The sequence below is a fragment of the Phaseolus vulgaris genome, chromosome 7, assembly GCF_000499845.2.
Source record: "Phaseolus vulgaris cultivar G19833 chromosome 7, P. vulgaris v2.0, whole genome shotgun sequence".
Taxonomy (NCBI): domain Eukaryota; kingdom Viridiplantae; phylum Streptophyta; class Magnoliopsida; order Fabales; family Fabaceae; genus Phaseolus; species Phaseolus vulgaris.
In genome coordinates, this window is record NC_023753.2 from 17663709 (window position 1) to 17684500 (window position 20792).

The 20792-nt window shown below is 33.7% G+C and overlaps 2 protein-coding genes across 2 annotated transcripts; both read left to right on the forward strand.

Annotated features, from left to right (window-relative positions):
- The first annotated feature begins 1321 nt into the window (after window positions 1-1321).
- On the forward strand, window positions 1322-20471 carry LOC137827841 (protein ACTIVITY OF BC1 COMPLEX KINASE 7, chloroplastic-like). The gene is made up of 18 exons (XM_068634194.1): window positions 1322-1610; window positions 2130-2724; window positions 2890-3033; window positions 3360-3485; window positions 3682-3769; window positions 5655-5748; window positions 5948-6041; window positions 6234-6288; window positions 6426-6517; window positions 11409-11579; window positions 15945-16001; window positions 16093-16176; window positions 16453-16537; window positions 17520-17581; window positions 17659-17733; window positions 17866-17970; window positions 19626-19767; window positions 20047-20471. Exons 2-18 carry the CDS (start codon window positions 2146-2148, stop codon window positions 20118-20120), a joined length of 2127 nt encoding a protein of 708 aa, XP_068490295.1. The 5' UTR covers window positions 1322-1610; window positions 2130-2145; the 3' UTR covers window positions 20121-20471.
- Window positions 9260-10049, forward strand: LOC137827842 (uncharacterized mitochondrial protein AtMg00820-like). Its single transcript, XM_068634195.1, has 2 exons — window positions 9260-9487; window positions 9608-10049. The coding sequence occupies exons 1-2, from the start codon at window positions 9406-9408 to the stop codon at window positions 9901-9903; spliced, it is 378 nt and encodes a 125-aa protein (XP_068490296.1). The 5' UTR covers window positions 9260-9405; the 3' UTR covers window positions 9904-10049.
- Window positions 20472-20792: the final 321 nt, after the last annotated feature.

Sequence of the window (20792 nt, forward strand, 5' to 3'; positions counted from 1 at the left end):
ATAATAATAATACATCTAACCATTACATAATACAAACTATGATTCTACGTAATGTATCTAGTAATTAAATACGGATTATTTTATAAGTAGTTCCCTAGTCATTACATTCATGTGTAGGCTAGTCATTATAAACGAATTATGTTACATCTAAATTATTTTTTATATTATTATTATTATTATTAAGAATATTATTAATATTAATTATATAATTAATATTAATATTATAATATTATTTATACCAATATTACTAATATTATTATATTATTATTATCAATATTAATAATATTAGTAATAATAATATTATCAATATAACAATAATAAAATAATAATAATAATAATAATTAATGTTATTATTGATAATATTTATAACATTATTATTATTATTGATATTATTATTGTTGATATTATTATTATTAAATGAAAATTACTATTATTATTAATATTGATATTACTAATATTATTATTATTGTATTATTATTATTATTATCATCAATATTAATAAAAAAATATAATATTTAATAATAATAATATTTAATAATAATAAAATAAATATTTAATAATAATTATTATTTAATAATTATAATAATAATATTATTATTATTTAATAATAATTATAATATGTGTTCAAAGTAGTTATAGATAATGTGTTCACTCATAAAATCTTCGATTCTTTTCAATAATAATTTTTACTAACATTAATAATAATGTTAAAATAATAAAATAATATTTTCTAAAGTGATAATTATAACATTAATAAAATAATAATAATAATATACATTACATACGGAACATTATGAATTATCACTTAAATTTTACCAAGACATTTCACATTTAAATTGAGTTATTCACCTAAATTTTTATACATTAAAAGCAACTTAGAAAATCGAGTTATTCATAAAAAAAATATTATCATTTGAAGATGAGTAAAAACCACTAGCCAAAAAGATTTTAATATTATCTCACCAAAAATTACTCACAAATGATAATTTCATGAGTAATGATTGGAATGTAAAACGATTTCACTTGTAACTAATATAAATAAATAAAAATTATTCATAAATGAAAATTTCACAAGTAATGGAATGCAAAACTATTTCAGGTGTTACGAATATAAATAAAAAAATAGCATCATTAGCAAAAAAATTTGAAAGGGTTAAATTAAATAATTACTCTCTCGATGTATTTGTTTAAGTTTTTCTTAGATTTTATTTTTTTTACATAGGTTTGGTCTAGCCCTATGTTTTTATTTAATTTTATGTTTGTTGTAACATGAGTTTTAATAATAAAAAAGTTATATAATTACTCTAAATTGTGTTAACATGTTGTGTGAAGCAGAAAGAGTACCAAATATTTTTTGTGAGCGAAGAGTGATATACATTACATGCGGTGCAAAGAGACCCACATGCACCAAAACCCTCTGAATGGCACAAGTTCAAAGATCCCACTTCTGTTTTCTCCTTTCCACCAAATTTAAATTAAGAAAAGTATCAAATTATTAAAAAAATCTGTATAATGCTACATGTTCACTACCACCCTCGACGTTGAAACTTACTTGAAGCCACAACATCCTAGTACCTCTGGGGTCTCTGAGGCTCTCTCTGCTGTCTCAGGTATGCAACAATTATCCACTTCCAATCTGAATTTCTTCTTTCAATCGGGAATGTTATTATTCTACAAGTTATCTCAACTGGGCACGTGATTTTGCTTGAAAATTTGATTAAACTTGATCTTTCTGGCAGTCTCATTGAAAATTAAGAGTCAATGGGTTGAATTAAATTACAATGCTTTGATTCCATTGGCTTTAGCTTTCTCAGTAAATTTGTCTCTGTCAATTGGAGTATTGAGTTACTCTACTTCTTTGTTTGTACGATGTTCTTATGTTTTGTGTTTCTGATGATGATTGATTGGTGATTGATGCTGAGTTTGGGAGTTTCTCATATGAAACTCTAATCCTTTTGATAGTTACTGATATGAAACTCTAATTAATGGAATTTCATTTATTTATCTCAACCTGTCCTCTCTTTAGTCTTCTCTAAAGCGTTTTTTTTTTTAGATTCCATTTGATTTTCTGAATTAAGTACTAACTTGACATGTACTGTTCCTTTTCTTTTTTTATTGATGTTTTGCAGGGTATCATCATCTTGAATGGCAGTAATAATGGCTTTGCATGGTTATTGTTATAGCAATATAAAGTTGGGAAATCAGCGAAGAGCATTACACAATCTCAGTTTTCCAGGCTCAATTTCAGTTCATAAATTGCCAAAGAATAGAAGGTCAAAATCTGATAAGTCAGAGAATGATAAATCTCCTAGATTCCTGGTTGAAATGCGACAGACAGAATTGCCTCCATCAAAATATGGTACAAATGGTAGAGTTGTTAAAATGGTTCCAGCAAGTGAGGTAGTGAAAAGAAAGACAATGTCAGAGAATAAAGTGGAAATGGGGAGCAGTTCAAAGAAAGCTGTTAATGGAGCAAGTTTGGTAAGAAGAGACCCTAGCCCGGCCTTGACAAAGACAGTGAAATCTAGAACCTCTAAGGAACTTCCACCACTGGAAGAGCTAAAAGTTTTGCCCTCAGATGAAGGCTTCAGTTGGGCCAATGAAAATTACAATTCCGTGCAGAGATCTATTGATGTTTGGTCTTTTGTTATTTCTTTACGTATTCGAGTTCTGTTGGACAATGGAAAATGGGCATATTTGGGTGGCTTTACAGAAGAAAAGCAGGTAGGTTATGGAAGTTATTTTATTGCCAACATCTCTTCTGACTTTACTCATTTCCGGCAGGGATCCTCTCAACAAACATTTCTTCAGCACTCATCCCTATTAATTTTCTAATTTCTGTTGTGCTTTCGCTTTGCTGACCCAAACTAATTTGATATTGTATTTCAGAAAAGAAGAAGGCAGAAAACTGCTGCATGGCTAAGGGAGTGTGTATTACAGCTTGGCCCAACTTTCATTAAACTTGGACAGTTATCATCAACAAGGTCGGATCTATTTCCCCGGGAGTTTGTAGATGAGCTTGCAAAATTGCAGGTACCTTTGTAGAGTCTTGTACTCAATTTCGGTGCGTGTTTGACATATTAGAGCTATTGTATAAGCAAGGAATTCACTGTATTTTGAATTTTACATTTCGCTTTCTTTTCAACGTAGTTACAAGTTGTTACATGTTAGTTACAGATGGTTACAGTGCTGACTCAGGATTGAGTTACGCTCATAGCTATTTATAGCTATCTTTGATGTAATCACAGTTAATTTTGAAGCAGATTTTTAGTTATCTCTCTTTTCTTCGTATCTGTTCTTCATATCTCTCATTTCCATTACATATTAATAGTTTTTAATCTTAATACACCATTCTGCAGGATAGGGTACCTGCTTTTTCTCCGAAGAAAGCAAGAGGCTTTATTGAGAGTGAATTAGGAGCTCCCATTAATGTATTGTTTAAAGAGTTTGAAGATCGGCCTATTGCTGCTGCTAGTCTTGGTCAGGTGAATTATGCCTATGCTGACAATCATATTTTTTCTCATTTCTTGTATTCAAGCTAATGATCTTAATGTGTTGATATTAGTGGTGGCCTTTGTAGTGCTATAACTCTAAATTTGAACGCAAGTTCTTGGCAGTACAAACAATCAGATGAGATAACTCAGCTTTTTTTACTTTAATTTTGGGGGGGCCTATTTTTAGGTTCATCGAGCTATATTACACAATGGAGAAAAAGTAGTTATCAAAGTTCAAAGGCCTGGGCTAAAGAAGCTTTTTGACATTGACTTGCGTAAGTTATGGTCATTTTGTTTCTTCCATTTGCTACGTGTTGTGATTTTGATATAGTTATTGTCATCTCACTTGAGATGGATCAAAGGATTTCTAAATTATTTGAGGAAATTCTCTACATGATTTGCAATCTCTAAATTAGGGAATTTAAAGCAAGGTGTCAAATCCTAATTATTTATATTAAGAAGTGAGTTTAAGTCAAACCCATCCTCACAAAACCTACTTGTAAGGCGAGGATTTCTCCCACTTTTTTATAAATTGGTCTTATCTCTGATATTTATGTTCAACAGCGGTCTGATGACGAGTGACACGATAGGTCTAAGAAATCTCGTTAAGATAGACTCTGATACCATATTAAGAAGTGAGTTTAAACCCAATCCATCCTCACAAAACCAGCTTGTAAGGTGAGGATTACCCTTACTCATATTGTAAATGGGCTTTATCTCTAGTAAAGATGAAATCTTCAACAATTTACAAAACAAAATATAAAGCCCCCTATATTAAAAGATATTTTCTCTAAATAGGACGTACTTTCTGATATTCTTTCTCAAGATAGAGCATACAAAATCAAATGCCCCAAGCTTTTTACTAGCACATTGGATTCAGGCACATTGAAAAGATATCTTCAAGTTGATAATTAGAATTAACAAACCTCAGTTATTTCGTTAGAGAACTTTCTTCCTTGATCAAGTGATGGTCGTTTTCTTTATTGCTTTGTTCACTTATGAAAGACTGGATTGAAGCAATATGTAAAGTCTCTTGATTATCCCCAATAAAGCTTCATATGGTCAACATTTTCAAACTATAATACACAAAGTAGTTGTTTACTCATGTAAGTTCACATGTGAACATTTTCTTAGATCAATACATGGTCTCTGAACTTCGACAACTACTTTTTGCTTCTTACTTTGTCAACAAGATTACCATAAACAAAAATACAATATTCCAAAGTAGACTACCCATCAATAGATTAATCACCTTATCTAGGTTTTGTCTTTGTATAACAATCCTTGACTCAGACCATTCTTAATGTATCTCAAGATTCATAGGACTACATTCCAATGATCAACTCATGAAGATTGTATAAAATGACTCATTATATTGTTTGAGAAGGAAATATCTAGTCTGGTTATTGCGAGATAGTTTAGTATCTCAACTAACTTCTTGAACTGTACCTACTCAGGTTTGAATAAGGCTCCTTGTTCTGGTAATACTATGCTGTTTTGATCTATTGGAGTGTCAAATCAAATTGGTTAGGTCCAATATATCTAAGGCATATCTTTTAATTTGAAATTGCAACAGCATTCCCAAACTAATCTAGCTTAAATCCTTGATACCAATTTTTAGAAATATGATTTGATTACATTAAATACGGAGATATGATATGATTTGATAAGGAAATATCTTACCAAATATTTACCCATTATTAGATATTGATTTTGTTCCTTATTATTGTATTCCATCTTCACTATAAATAGGAATACTAATGTGTACACAGTATATGGAACTTATAATGTTTTTTCTCAGTTTCTCTCTTCTCAACATGGTACCAGAGCAGTACCATCCTCTAGGACCTATTTTATCACTAATCCTTTCAACACTAATAAAGTATTGAAGTTTACCCAAGCCACTTATCTACAGTGCCAATGTAGTTGGGATCCAATTCCTCATTTTGGTGCTTATGCTAATAAAAAGTCTAATAAATATAATATTGTTTTAGAGTTTGCTTTACTTTATATAATCGAGTTTGGTCAATGGATCTGAATGAGTTATTTTCTACACCTGTTTTGAGCTTTAGTAATATCAATTATAGTCAATAGTGAGATTAAAGCTTGGTCGTTGTTGAAATTTTGTTTCACTCTAACAAGTTGCCTTGTCATGTCCAGGAAACTTAAAGCTGATTGCAGAATATTTTCAGAGAAGTGAAACTCTAGGTGGTCCGACAAGAGATTGGGTTGGTATATATGAAGAATGTGCAACGTAAGTAATACAAACATTATGTTTGAAGCAAATTTCTTCTTCCCTCATTGCATGTTAAAGTCTTAGACTCTCACTAGTTTTTGCCTTCATTTTACCTACTATCATTAATTACTGTCACAGGTATTTTCCCTTATGTATTTTACATTGTCCTTAACATGCCTTATGTAATTTATATTGTCCTGCACATGGTACTTTTCAGGATTTTGTATCAAGAAATTGATTATATAAATGAAGGAAAGAATGCTGATAGATTCCGCCGAGATTTTCGAAACATAAAGTGGGTCCGAGTACCTGTATGTTTTCTTGTTGCTACACTATATTCTGCTGGATATTATTATATAGATAGTTTCAGCTTCCTTGAAACTTAATTTACCTCTCCAATCTTCCTAATCTCCTTTAAACATGAATGTAGCACATATAAATCACTAATGTCCAGCACTGATGTTAATTTTTACTGCTGCATCCTTCGTTTTCACCTTTTGCAGCTGGTTTATTGGGATTATACTGCATCGAAGGTGTTGACATTGGAGTACGTACCAGGTCGTCAACTTGACTAGTGCATCTTACTTGTTTTCTTCTTTTTCTTTAAAAGTGGAAACTAAAATAAATATTTTTTTTTCCTTCAAGGGTTGTCTGTCATTATATCATTGAACTTTGGTTTTACTTTTCGGAAATAGGTATCAAAATAAATGAAGTGGATATGTTAACTTCACGTGCTTATGATCGATTACGAATCTCATCACGCACTATTGAGGCATACTTGATTCAGGTTTACATTGTTATTTCTCTTTGAAACTATCTGTTAGATATTATTAGATATTATTAGATATTATTTGATATTATGAGATATTATAGATATTGTTAGATATTTCATATTTATGTAACGGGCTTAACCCATATGTTTCTTTTCCTATATAAACATAACCCTATGTGTTCAATATACACAAGGGATTTACCCTATTCTTTCTTTTCCTTTAATATGGTATCTAGAGCATAAGGTTAGGGTTTAGGGTTCAATTTTTTATTGGTGAACCCACTATTCATTGGAATTTTCCAGCCACCGCCCCACTGCCTCGTCGGACCCTTGCCGGAGCCACCGCCAGAATCTCACCGGAGTCGTTGCCGAAAACTCGTCGAAGCCTCCGCCGGAGACGCTGTCGGAATCGCTGTCGGAGCCTTCATATTTGTTGTTGCCGCCAATTAACCGATGACTGGATTTATCCTTATCTTCTATGGCTTCTTCCGCTTCCGCTGTCACTATGGCTTCTTCCGCTGTCGCTACCACTGTGGCTTCTTCTGCAGTCATTATGCCGGATCCATCTATTTATACTAATTACATCAATGTTCATCTTTCCATTCACAAATTGGATGGAACCAATTATGACACGTGTCAGATATTAAATTATGGCTTAAGAGTCAAGGTTATGTTAATCATCTTACTCATCCTACTGTTGCTGAAAATGAAGTTTCCCGTTGGTTGAAAATTGATGCTCAATTATGCATTGTTATCAAATCTATCATTCACTCATCTTTAAAACAAATTTTTCGTACCTATGAGACATGTTCAGAAGTTTGGGAACAAGCAAAATTATTATACACCAATGATACTCAACGTCTTTATGGTGTGTGTCAAAATCTTCTCACAATTGTTGTTTCCAAACGTCTTGATGGTACAATGGTGGAATATCTAGGTAAAATTTCATGCTCTTCTTCATGATTTTAATGAGTTATTACCTCCCGCCCCCACTCCTTCTCAAGAACTAGAACAAAGATCCAAGTTCTTCATGATATTGGGTTTACATGGCCTTCCTGATGATTATTCTCACGTTAGTGATCAAATTTTGGGATCTCCTATCGTGCCCAATTTTATTTCCACTTGTTCTACCCTTTTGTGTGTGCCAGGTAAACACACCACTGATATAACGTCTCATGTTGATGACTCTTCTGCTTTAGTCTCTTAGCATAATGATCGTACTCGCCCTCACAAGTCGAGCAAAGGGCATCACAAGTGTGACCATTGTGGCAAACTTGGCCACAAAATTGACAGATGTTATGCCTTTCATGGTCGTCCTCCTAAATTTGTTGCGGTTGCTCAAACTGCCCCTGTGCAACCTTCTACTATGGACCATACTTCAATTGATACCCTAGGCCAGCCTGCTATTTTCAATGAATTTCTTAAATGGTATGAGGATCGCCAGAACCCTAGTTCCACGGCTTCTGTTGCACATTCAGGTACATCTTTTGTTGGCCTCACTCACTCCACTTCCCTTGGCCCTTGAGTTCTAGATTCAGGTGCCACAGATCACAATACTGGTAATAAATATTTTTTCTCTTCCCTATTTATTACGGGTTATTTATCTTCGGTTACCACGGCCAATGGATATAGGGTACCATCACATGGTGTTGGTATTATTAATCTTTTTTCTTCTTTATCTATTGATAATGTTCTTTATGTCCTTGGGTCTCCATTTAACTTATTATCCATTAGTCGTCTCACTCGTTCCCTTGATTGTGTTATTTCTTTTAACAAAGATTCTGTTACTTTACAGGACCGGAGTTTGGGACGGATGATTGGCACCGGATATGAGTCTCATGGACTTTATCAACTATAGATCTCTGCACATGTTGGCGTAATTATGGATTCTCCATCTCTCATTCATGCTCGGTTGGGTCATCCTAGTCTTGCCAAGATGCAGCAGCTTGATCCAAGTTTTTCTAATGTGTCTACTTTATCGTGTGAGTCATATCAGTTAGGGAAACACATTCGTAGTTCTTTTCCTAGTAGTGTCTCACAACGTGCTTCATCTCCTTTTGCCTTAGTTCACTCTGACATTTGGGGACCAAGTCATATTAAGTTTAATTTAGGATTTCAGTATTTTGTTACTTTTATTGATGATTATTCAAGATGTACTTGGGTATTTTTAATGAAAACTGTTCTGATTTGTTTTCTATATTTCAAATATTTTACAATGAAATTAAAATTCAATTTGGAATTTCCATCCGAATTTTGCGCGGTGATAATGGACGTGAGTATCTTTCTCATTCTTTTAAAAAATTTATGGCTTCTCATGGTATTCTTCGTCAAACTTCATGTGCTTATACACCTCAACAAAATGGGGTAGCTAAGCGCAAAAATAGACATCTTGTTGAAACAACTCGTACTATTTTAATCCATGGTGATGTTCCTCAGCGTTTTTTGGGTCATGTTGTTCTGAGTGCATATTATCTCATTAATCGCATGCAATCTTCAGTTTTAGATAACAAAATTCCTCATTCTATTTTATTTCCACATGACCCTCTCCACTCTTTACCTCCCAAAGTTTTTGGATCCACATGTTTTGTTCATAATTTTAGTCCTGGTTTTGATAAATTATCTCCTAAGTCACACAAATGTGTCTTTTTAGGGTTCACTAGATAAAAAAAGGATATAAATGTTTCTCACCTTCTTTAAACCGTTATTTTATTTCAGCAGATGTCACCTTCAGTGAATCTTTCCTTTACTTTAAGTCTTGTCCTTCTCCTTCAATTTCTTCATCTAAGCAAGTTAATATTCCTCTTATTGTGCCTAGTGCACCTAACAATTCACCACCGCCACCAACTCTTCAGGTGTATAGTCGTCGTCAAACATCTCATGGTCCATTAGCAGACTCTCTTCCGATGCCAACACCTCATCCCCCTCCGGCTCCTGCAGTTGAACCTCCGACAGTTGAACCTGATCTTCCTATTGCTATCCGTAAAGGTATACGTTCTACTCGTAATCCCTCTCAACATTATACTTCTTTGAGTTACCATAGACTATCTCAACCCTTTTATACTTGCCTTTCGTCTATTTCTTCTGTATCCATTCCAAAATCTATAGGTGATGCCTTAGCTCATCCTGGTTGGCGTCAGGCCATGCTTGATGAAATGAATGCGCTTCAGAATAATGGAACTTGGGAACTTGTTCCTTTACCATCTAGGAAATCTGTTGTTGGTTGCAGGTGGATTTTTGCTATCAAAGTTGGTTGTGATGGTACTATTGATCGTCTCAAAGCTCGTCTTGTGGCTAAGGGTTATACCCAAATTTTTGGTTTAGACTATGGTGATACTTTTTCTCCAGTGGCAAAGATGGCCTTTGTTCGCTTATTCATAGCTATGGCTGCTCTTCAACAATGAACTCTTTATCAACTAGATGTCAAAAATGCTTTTCTTAATGGGGATTTGCAGGAAGAAATTTATATGGAGCAACCTCCCGGTTTTGTTGCTCAGGGAGAGTCTTCTAGATTGGTATGTCGTCTTCGCAAATCCTTATATGGCCTCAAGCAGTCTCCTAGGGCTTGGTTTGGAAAATTTAGCAATGTTGTTCAACAATACGATATGACTTGCAGTGAAGCAGATCATTCAATTTTTTATCGTCACTCGAGTGTTGGGTGTATCTATCTTGTAGTATATGTTGATAACATTGTTCTTACAGGCAGTGATCACCATAGCATCTCACAAGTAAAACAACACCTTTGTCAACACTTTCAGACCAAAGATCGTGGCAAACTCAGATATTTCTTGGGTTGATGAATTCGAAATTTGTTGATACTCCCATGGATCCCAATGTCAAGCTTCTACCCAATCAGGGGGAGCCTCTTTCGAATCCTGAGAAGTACAGGAGATTAGTTGAAAAAATGAACTATCTCACTGTTACTCATCCTGATATTTCCTTTGCAGTCAGTGTGGTGAGTCAATTTCTTAATTCTCCATGTGAAGATCATTGGAATGCAGTCATTCGTACAATGAAGTACATTAAAGGCTCTCCTGGAAAAGGTTTGTTATATGGTCATAATAATCATACTAAAGTCGTTTGTTATTCAGATGCTGATTGGGCAGGATCTCCATCTGATAGAAGATCAACTTATGATTATTGTGTCTCCATTGGTGATAACTTGATTTCGTGGAAGAGTAAGAAACAAAGTGTTGTGGCAAGATCTAGTGCAGAAGCAGAATATAGAGCTATGGTCTCGGCTACTTGTGAGCTTATTTGGCTTAAACAGTTACTTAAAGAATTGCAATTTGGAGAGGTCACTCAAATGACACTTATATGTGATAATCAGGTTGCTCTTCATATTAACTCAAATCCAATTTTTCATGAAAGGACCAAACATATTGAGATTGATTGTCATTTCATTCGAGAAAAGATTATATCGGGAGATATCAAGACTGAGTTTGTTAATTCAAATAATCAATTAGCAGATATTTTTACTAAACCCTTATGAGGGCCTAGGATTGATTACATTTGTAACAAGCTGGGTACATATGATCTATATGCATCAACTTGAGGGGGAGTGTTAGATATAATTAGATATTATTAAATATAATTAGATATTATTTGATATTATGAAATATTATAGATATTGTTAGATATTTCATATTTATGTAACGAGCTTAGCCCATATGTTTCTTTTCCTATATAAACATAACCTATGTGTTCAATATACACAAGGGATTTACCCTATACATACTTGATTCAGGTTTACATTGTTGTTTCTCTTTGAAACTATCAATATTCAATATTGTCATCTCTTTGGATCATGTGAATGTTTAATAGACTATATATGCCTATGTTTTATTAAACGTAGAAAAGACATTTTGCTTCAAGATATTTGGAGTCTTAAATCTTGCTTGTTTTTCAGATATTGAAAACAGGTTTCTTTCATGCTGATCCACATCCTGGAAATCTTGCCGTTGATGTTGATGAAGCAATTATTTATTATGACTTTGGCATGATGGGGGATATAAAATCTTTCACCCGAGAGAGACTGCTTGAACTGTTCTATGCTGTTTATGAGAAGGATGCCAAAAAGGTCTAGTTTCTGTTACACTTGCATCTTTGAAAACATGAGAGACATTATCATAACAAGTACTTCCAATCTGATGTCTTGATAAACTAATATCAAAATTTGTTTTCTATTTTTTCTTCATTCATATTTCTTTTTGTAAAGTAAAGATATGTAAGATTACAGGGAACTTGATAGATATCAAAATATGAAACTTTTTAATGAGATCATGATTCAGAAGGCACCAACACAAGATGGAGTGATCACAAGAAACAAAGCAAAGTTAAAGGAAAGGGAGAGAAGAGTACAAGCTTTCCAAGAGGCTTCTAGAGGAGTTCTTTCAAGGAGCAAGGCTAAGGAGTTGGAGGAAGAACTTCATCAAGCCAAGAAGACTCTTAGGACTCTTAAAAAATGTAAAAATATAGAAGAATCAAAAGAGACAAAAATCTATAACTTGTGTGGCCTTGTTTGGTCATTTTCTTCGTAGTTTTGGTGTTTGTTTTCTAGGATAAGTCTAACCTAGGGTAGAATAAGAAACCCTATGGAGAGCATGTGTTAGGAGAAGTCCCACAATATCCTTAGAGGCTTGGAGTGCACGACTTGTAGGCTATAAAAGAGCACCTCCCCCTCATGTAAAAACACACCTTTGAGATGTAGAATACACATTAGCTTGAAAGCTTGTGAATAGATTTCTTTTGTGAGAAAAGTGAGCTTGGTTGAGTTTTCCTAAGAGCCTTCTCTCCTTTTGTCTTCTTGGAGCCTCCAAGAAGAGTCTCAAGAGATCCTCAAGGGTCATAACGGCACTACCCCTAGGGTGTGTACATTTGGTAAGGAATTCACCACCCTTCCTTACTACTTTTCCATTTCCATTTTCCATTGTCATCTTCATCCATTGTCTTTTTTCATTCCATTTCTAGCTTCTAATTGTGTAGTCTTGTTGAGCTTCCACCCTTCTAATCTTTCCATATCCTATAGCCTTCAAGACTCATCCCAAAACCATAAACATAATTCAGCCAAAACACAACACCTAGCCACCTGCACCAAATCACCAAAGAAACTCTCCAAGATTTCCATCAAACACCTATCCAAGACCATTCAGCCTTACCCTTTTACCACCACCACAACATTTCTATTTTTCACCCAATCTAGTTAGAAACCCTCCACCATCATTCCGCAACATAACCTAGCCATTAGCCACCCAAAAAGACCTAAACACAATCCAAGACTCACCTTCTTGGAAGCTTTGCATTGTCCTTTTGGTGTCTTGAACTTAGGAGCTTGGAGTGAACTTTCCTTGGCATCTTGGAAGCCTTGAGAGGCCCTCGTCACTTTTATAGGAATTGTATGTTAGCAAATGTTAATTTGGGACAATGTTTAGGGAGAACTTTAGTGTTGTTTGAAAGATTATTACAAAGTAAACAATGGTGGATTAGCAAACCTTTGTACACCAATCCCCACAGCTTAGCTCTCAGGGAGGCATCCTCTATTCCTTTTTAGGAAAACTTCCCCCTTGAAGTGGGAGAACTCCAAGAGGAGATGCTAAGGACTTTCCTATTGGGATAGGTTTACACCAAGGTTCGGCCTTAAGTCCTTGCATGTCTAACCTAGTCCACTATCTTAAGATGGTATCAGAGCTAATCTTTGGGAGTCTTTGGCCGTGTCTACCAACCCTAAAATGCAGCCTTCATTGTTGCATCCCCTTGAACATATTGCAACCTTCATTGTTGTGCCACTCTAATCACTATTGTAGCCTTTATTGTTGCCTTATCCATCTATATGGCTAAGAGGCTGAGGACTTTCCAAATGGGATAGGTTTACTCCAAGGTTTAACCTTAAGTCCTTGCATATCTAACCTAGGTGACTTGGGTTTTCCGATTTAAACTTAAATTTGAGATAAGTTCCGCTTTTATTCAATTTGCCACAATGATTAAGAATCAATTTGAAGTTAATCTTAAGAATATTAGGTCTGATAATGCCAAGAACTACTTTAATCTTGAGTTTGACTCTTTTTGCCAAAAAGAGGGGATAATCCATGAGTCTTCATATGTTAACACACCTCATCATAATGGGATTGCTGAAAGGAAAAATGGGCACTTACTAGAACATACTAGAGCTCTACTTTTTCAATATCATGTTCCTAAGAAATTTTGGGGGGAAGTCTTTCTTACTGCCACTAATCTCATCAATAGATTACCTTCTAAAATCTTAGGATCAAAGAGTCCCATGGAAGTTCTATCCTCGTTCTACCCATACATAGACCCTACAAATAAACTCCAACCTAGAATATTTGGGTGTGTATCCTTTGTGCATGTTCATAGTAATGGAAGGGAAAAACTGGATACTAGGGCTTTCAAATGTGTTTTTTTAGGATACTCAACCACACAAGGGATATAAATGCTATCACTCACCATCTAAAAGCATGGGGTTTTCATTTAAGTAGGAGTAAGAGAATATATGTAGTACAATTTTAGAAAGACATAGGAGGAAGATGACTCATAAATAAAGTGGGAGAATATATCATACCATATGTTTTTAAGTTTGAATATCAAGTTCAATCATACAAAATGATGGAAAAATAATGATAATGTTGTAGACGATGCAAGTAACTTGGAAAAATGAGAAAGATATCAGAGGTTATTTGTGATGGTAGAGTAATTATCAAATTCAAAGACAGGTTTTATCACGCAACTATATGCTCAACTATATGCTCAACTATACTATATCGTAGTTATTAAAAGAAAATAAAGAATAGGGTAAATCCCTTGTGTTTATTGAACACATAGGATTATGTTTATATAGAAAAAGAAACATATGGACTAAGTCCATTACATAAATAGAAATATCTAACAATATTTATAATATCTCATAATATCTAATAATATCTAATAGTAGTGAATATTGGGCTTTAAAGGAACAATATGAAAGAGGTTTATCATAGCAAAAATAAGAATGTTATGGATGTGTGAGCATACAAGAAAGGATAAAATAAGACTTTGTTGTTGTAGCCTATACTAGATTTCTACTTTGCTAGAGATGACAACCAAAAATAATTGCCAATAGCATCATAACAAAGGAATTGAATAACATCCTTTGCAATGTTAAACATAATAATTGTACCAAACCAACCATTTACTAACTAACATCCATTGCTTGAAACATGCTTAGCTGATGTATTCTTTTGTTCTTAACACCTAGAATTGCTTCCTTGTGTATACACTCCAAATAAGGGCCTTAAATATTCCTAGGGTCTAAAGTTTTAATTGTCATTTAGTTACAACCCAACTATCCCAAATGCACTCAGCCACCACCTACCTTGTGTTGAAATCAATTGGTTATTAGAGCATTGGGGGTGGCAAGGATAAAAATTTGAACCCCTAAGGCATAAGGCTTTGATACCATATTAGAAATATGTTGGACCTAACCTAACTCGAATGCAACCCCAATATTGTGATATATTGGGAGGCATATAAACATTTTTTGTGTTTAATGTGAGCATTCAGGTGTCATCCATATTCATTTTGTACATGTTAGAATACTAATCAAGATTTATCAACATGTTTAGCAGACATTGATGTTAAAATATATGGTAAATTATTAATTATGATTGCTCATTGTTAGCTAGTGATTAAGCAGTAAATTAGCTTAAAATTATGTACAAATCAGCACCTTCTTCGATGCTAGTCACAATAAAATAAGAGAAGAAATGTCCTTCAGTGATCTAGTATCATTGCTCTTCTGTTGCAAAATTCCTCTACACTAAACTAATTTATTCCATGAGTAATGTTTTCACTAACATTTAGTTATTGTTTTGAGAAATTTCTGTAGTAGTAAAAGTATGTGTCTTCACCCATGTACAAGGTTGTAATGCACAAAGATCTTCAGGTAAAGATAGTATCACATGTAGGTTTATTTTTAAGATACAAATCATGTATATTGACACTATCTAAATCTGTATCATTCATAACAAATCCTAATCTTTTACACATTAATTACATGTAGTGTTTACTGGTAACAAGCTAATATCTTTGTAACCTCAAGCTTGAGAATAAATGTTAACACAATAACTCTAGACTCATTAGCATATTAAACACATTAGAATAGATGGATAAATGTCACTGCTGACAGTTATCTAGTGAAGTTTTCTTTTGATTGATTATGTACATGCTATAAATGAGATATCAGTGTACTTCCTGGAGGCACACAATTTCCCTCAAACTTTTTGTTCAACAGTAATTTCATGGTTAAGCTCCTGTGTTTAGTACAACTACAATTGTATATTTATATTAACCAGTGACGCTTTTCAGGATAAGGAATTTGAAGTTTTTCAGAACTGGAACTTTACATTTCCAGGGCCCTTTCACGTTTACAACTTTTTTATTGACAATGGTGCAGGTAATGCAATGCCTTATAGATCTTGGAGCCCTCCAACCCACTGGTGACCTGTCATCTGTAAGGACATTTAGTACCTGTACTATTATAAGATGACCATTAACAGTTTGAAATTATTACACATATCTTGATCATATAATGTGGCTTTCAGGTTAGGAGATCTGTACAGTTTTTCTTGGACAATCTTCTAAGCCAGACACCAGATCAACAACAGACTTTATCTGCAATTGGGGAGGTATGTTAGTATTTAGTTATATTGGATCAATAATATTGTAGTTCCTTCATATTGGGAGAGTTTATTTAACTGTAATTATTTAATCTGCAATTATTTTGTGTGATTGTTTCACTTTAAATAGTGGAAAATCGTTGGATTTCTTGGTTGCTCCAAGTATCTACAGGATTTTCTACTGTATAATTTTATTATTGATGGAGTTTTTGGCAGGATTTATTCCTCCAAGTATCTACAGGATTTTCTACTGTATAATTTTATTATTGGTGGAGTTTTTGGCAGGATTTATTTGCTATAGCACAAGATCAGCCTTTCCGTTTTCCATCTACCTTCACTTTTGTCATTAGAGCATTTTCTACACTTGAAGGTTTTCTCTTTTCTCCTCCTTGCTCTTTTCCCTGAATTGATGATCATTCTTCCAAAGTATTTTATTCCTTTAACATACCCATTGTACGTTATTAATTTAATTAGTTTGTTTGTTAGAAGATGATAATCCAACTTTTCCTAGGGATAGTTATGAAAGACTCCACAATTAGAATAAATGTGTAATCATTGTAGATTGTGTGATGATTTGGACGTTTTATATGGTTAGGAGGACAGAACAGATCCCAAGCTATATGCCTTAGATTTTGATCTATTCTTTGCTGTTATTTCTTGTGTAACTTTTCATTGTGAACAAACATCATCCTCATCCAGCAATTGTTTTTTTTTTACTTACACATTTGACAAGACAGGATAGAAATTTCTACCATGCTTCAAGTTGTTGGTTTTAGGTTTTTTTTTAATGTCCCTTTTTTTGAAGATGAGTCGTTCTTTGTTCATCCTTAGCTTCACGTGGGATAGTATTCCAAAAGCCAGTCTTTCTTTGAATCCTTCTCTCTCTCCTTGTGAATTTGTCTATATGTTTGCTTCCTGAGGCGTTACCAATGTGCAAACCAAAACCAATTGAGGCTACCCTTTTTATTGCGAATGTGGACTGGCACCTCCTTGGTACCTCGTGTAAACTAGATAAGGTCAACCTAACAAAGGCCAAGACACCAAAATTGGTGATTTACAGTGAAGGTGGATCTATATTGTGAAATATCAGTATCATGGTATTGTGGTTTGGTATTATGTAAGATTAGTTGCTAAATATGGATCTGACTGCTAGGAGACACTTATAATATTGCTCCATGTCTATATAATACAGCTACAGAATACTTATCACAAATAATGTTCAATTTAAATTTTCCATTCAACTGATAGTAAAACCTACTGCACAAATAGCACGAGAATGAGAAAACAGTATTTTTCAAGAATATTTGATTTCTACATTTTTAATCTTTATCTTACATTTTGTTTCGGTGCAGGCTTAGGTTATATACTCAATCCAGATTTCTCCTTTGTGAAGATCGCTGCACCTTATGCACAGGTTCAAAACAGTCTATGACCAGTTACTGTTTTTATTCTCTGTTAAAATTTAGTACTAATTTGAACTTGTCACAACAGGAGCTTCTAGATATAAGGCAAAAGCAGCGCACTGGGCCACAGCTTGTTGAGGAGATAAGGAAACAAGCTGATGATGTACCACACCTTGGAAATTCCATTTTAGCTTTTCATTCTAGATGATGTTTCTTCATAGTATAAAACAACTGTTATTTTAATTATGGCATTGTGTATTCACTTAAATTAACAAGTCTTGTGGAACATTTCTAGGTAAGAACCAATTCGATAACAATGCCATACAGAGTTCAAAGAATAGAGGAATTTGTCAAGCAACTCGAGTCAGGAGATCTGAAACTCCGAGTTCGAGTTCTTGAGGTGAGCAATTGATTATTCCTCGCATGATACAAGTTGTAGGGGAATGCTAGCAACATACTATGGTAGAGATATGATAGGGAAATATCTTGTCTAATACTTCCTATTACCATATATATATATATTGCTTTTGTTCTTTATATTGTATTTCTTCATCATAAATAATAATACTCATGTGTACACAACACACGAAATTCATTATATTTTTTCTTGGTTTATCTCTTCTCAAACATGATACTAGAAGAATACCATCCTTCATCACCTATTCAGTCACTAATCCTTTCAACATGACATCAAGAGCCTAACAAGAAGGGAAATCAAATCTATGTTTTCCTATGGGCCCACTTCTCATAGGAGTAACTTTTTTAGAAACCATACATCTAGTCTGGTTTTTGTTTCTTTTTTCTTGTTGTCACTGCTCCCATTGGATACACTTTCTTTGCTGCTGTCATAGTCCACCAAGACATTACTTTTCATCGTTGATGTTTTTCCAATGAGTATTGTTTACCACCATCACTTTTCTGGCAAGTTCCTTTTTTTTTCTTTGGGCAAGCTTTGTCCAACCGGTGATCGCCTTACTGTGTGATGACCATTGTTTCTTTCCAACAGTCGTGCCATTTGATCATTTTCGCTTTCCAGCAGATGTGAGCCTCCGAGCATTTTTTGCTTTCCAGCAACTGCCATGTCATCTATGATTTTTGCTCTCACAGCTGGTGTGCCCTCTGACCATTTTTAGCAAGCTTGACTCAAGATAATATGTTCTAATTTGAGGGAGAGTGTTAAATATATGATTTGAAAGAACGGAGTGTATTGAAGATTGATTGCCACTTTTACAAAGTCATTTCCAAAAGATATCTACTTGCTTTTTGTCAGCATCGACAACCAATTGGTTGGCATGCATGTTTACTAAGTTTCTCAATGAGACTTGTGTGGCATTTGTAACAAACTTGTCTCGTGATTCATATGCTCTAGCTCGAGGGAGGAGTCTTAGATATACGATATGATATATAATTTTATAGGGAGATATCTTACCAAATAATTTTCATTATTAAATATTAATTTAGTTCCTTATTATTGATTATCTTCTTCATTATAAATAATAATACTCTTGTGTACATAATACATGGAATTTATTATATATTTTCTCAGTTTTTCTCTTCTCAAACATGGTACCAGACCAGGACCATTCACTAATCCTTTCAACACATTCTTCTAAGAAACTCCTATTGGTTAAAATTTATTACAAAATCATGATAGATTCATTAAATATGATGTGAAAACCACAAAATTGTGTTTTCCAATAAATTTCCGTCATTAGAAAAGTTGCATTTAAAAGAGTATGTTCCTAGCTTTTTTCTATGTTGTGTCCAAATCAAATCACACTAGATCTTGCGTTTTCTTATGGAGATAAACCATTTCCTACTAAGTTTAATTTTGTAACTCTTTAGAATTTTAGTGGAAGGTTCTTTTCTCTGTTTTATGTTTCGTGCGATCACAGGTGATTGGTGGACTTTGATGTGTCAGCCTAACTGAGATGTCAAAATTCATAGTGATGTCTAACATGAGTTTTATAAAAAAAGAAAAAATTGTCCAATGTAGGTAGACATTTTGCAACATTTTTCTCCCTCAATTGAAGTGAGTGTAACTTGATTTTCCAGTCTGAAAGAGCTGCTAGGAAAGCAACAATTTTACAAATGGCTACTATGTATTCGGTATTGGGGGGAACCTTGCTAAATCTTGGTATCACTTTGAGTAGCCAAGGCAATCAAGCGTTTGCAAATGGATCATTCCTTGGTGCAGGTCAGATTTTAGCATTAAACTTTCTTAAAATATTGTTTAGGGACTGATTGATTAAACTTGTTATACTTAAAGTATGTTTGGACAAAGTTTCCATAAGTGCTTATAGGAGAGCAAAATAAAAAAAAAATGAAATTGATTTATTTAGGGACAAATTTATTTATTTCTTTCTTCTATAAGTACTTACAGAAATTTTTATCCAAGTAGACTCTTAATCTTGATCATGCTTACATCATATTTATTCTTGTGATTGATTGGTATGAACTTGTCCATCTGCTGCAGGCGTTTTTGCAGCACTACTTTTAAGGTCTATGCAACGGGTGAAGAAACTTGAGAAGTTTGAGAAAATGATATAATGATTCATTCCCATCAAATTCAATTGCTTCAAGCATATGCATGATAACAGTCTTCATCTCAAATATCTTATTCATCAGCATTAGCGTTTATATTTTTCACATTATCATAGTAAGATATACAAATACAAGTTGTACAGAAACATGATTGGATGGTGAAGAAACTGCAATAAAATGTTCCTCCTTCCTGATAATAGTTTCATAGGGATAAAAGAAATTTGTCATTAGCATAGATCCGATAGTTTAAAATTAACATTTCACGCTTTCATCTAATTATGGCTAATTGTATATTGAACTTGCTAGTTTTCATTGTACTGTGTCATTTATTCAATATAATACAAGATATTCCATTCATTGTGTTGTTTATTTATCTTAAATGAGAATAATAAAGTCTTTAGAATTCTATTTTCAATAGCATATGGTTTATGGTTTGACTGTATAATTGTTATATCCTATTTGGTAAAATCATGCTACAATGTATTGGATTAATCTGTCACAAGAATATGCTTGAGACATACATGGAGTTTAATTTAAGACATATGTTCCTCTTTCCTTGATGATTGAAGATACAAGAATCTTGGTTCAACTTGACAACGTCTTTCCTAAGCAACTAGTTATTCACCTTATTTAGCAAGAAGAAAGAAGTTGAGGAAGATGACTAACACAATGTTTGCA

What these genes read in the sequence shown, in the direction of transcription:
- LOC137827841 (XM_068634194.1), top strand. Translation starts at nt 2,146, where the DNA reads ATGGCAGTAATAATGGCTTTGCATGGTTATTGTTATAGCAATATAAAG. An exon ending in GACATTGGAGTACGTACCAG is followed by an intron (nt 6,289 to 6,425) that starts GTCGTCAACTTG and finishes TTTCGGAAATAG; the next exon opens with GTATCAAAATAAATGAAGTG. An exon ending in AGCATTTTCTACACTTGAAG is followed by an intron (nt 16,538 to 17,519) that starts GTTTTCTCTTTT and finishes GTTTCGGTGCAG; the next exon opens with GCTTAGGTTATATACTCAAT.
- LOC137827842 (XM_068634195.1), top strand. Translation starts at nt 9,406, where the DNA reads ATGCCAACACCTCATCCCCCTCCGGCTCCTGCAGTTGAACCTCCGACA. An exon ending in TCCTATTGCTATCCGTAAAG is followed by an intron (nt 9,488 to 9,607) that starts GTATACGTTCTA and finishes CAAAATCTATAG; the next exon opens with GTGATGCCTTAGCTCATCCT.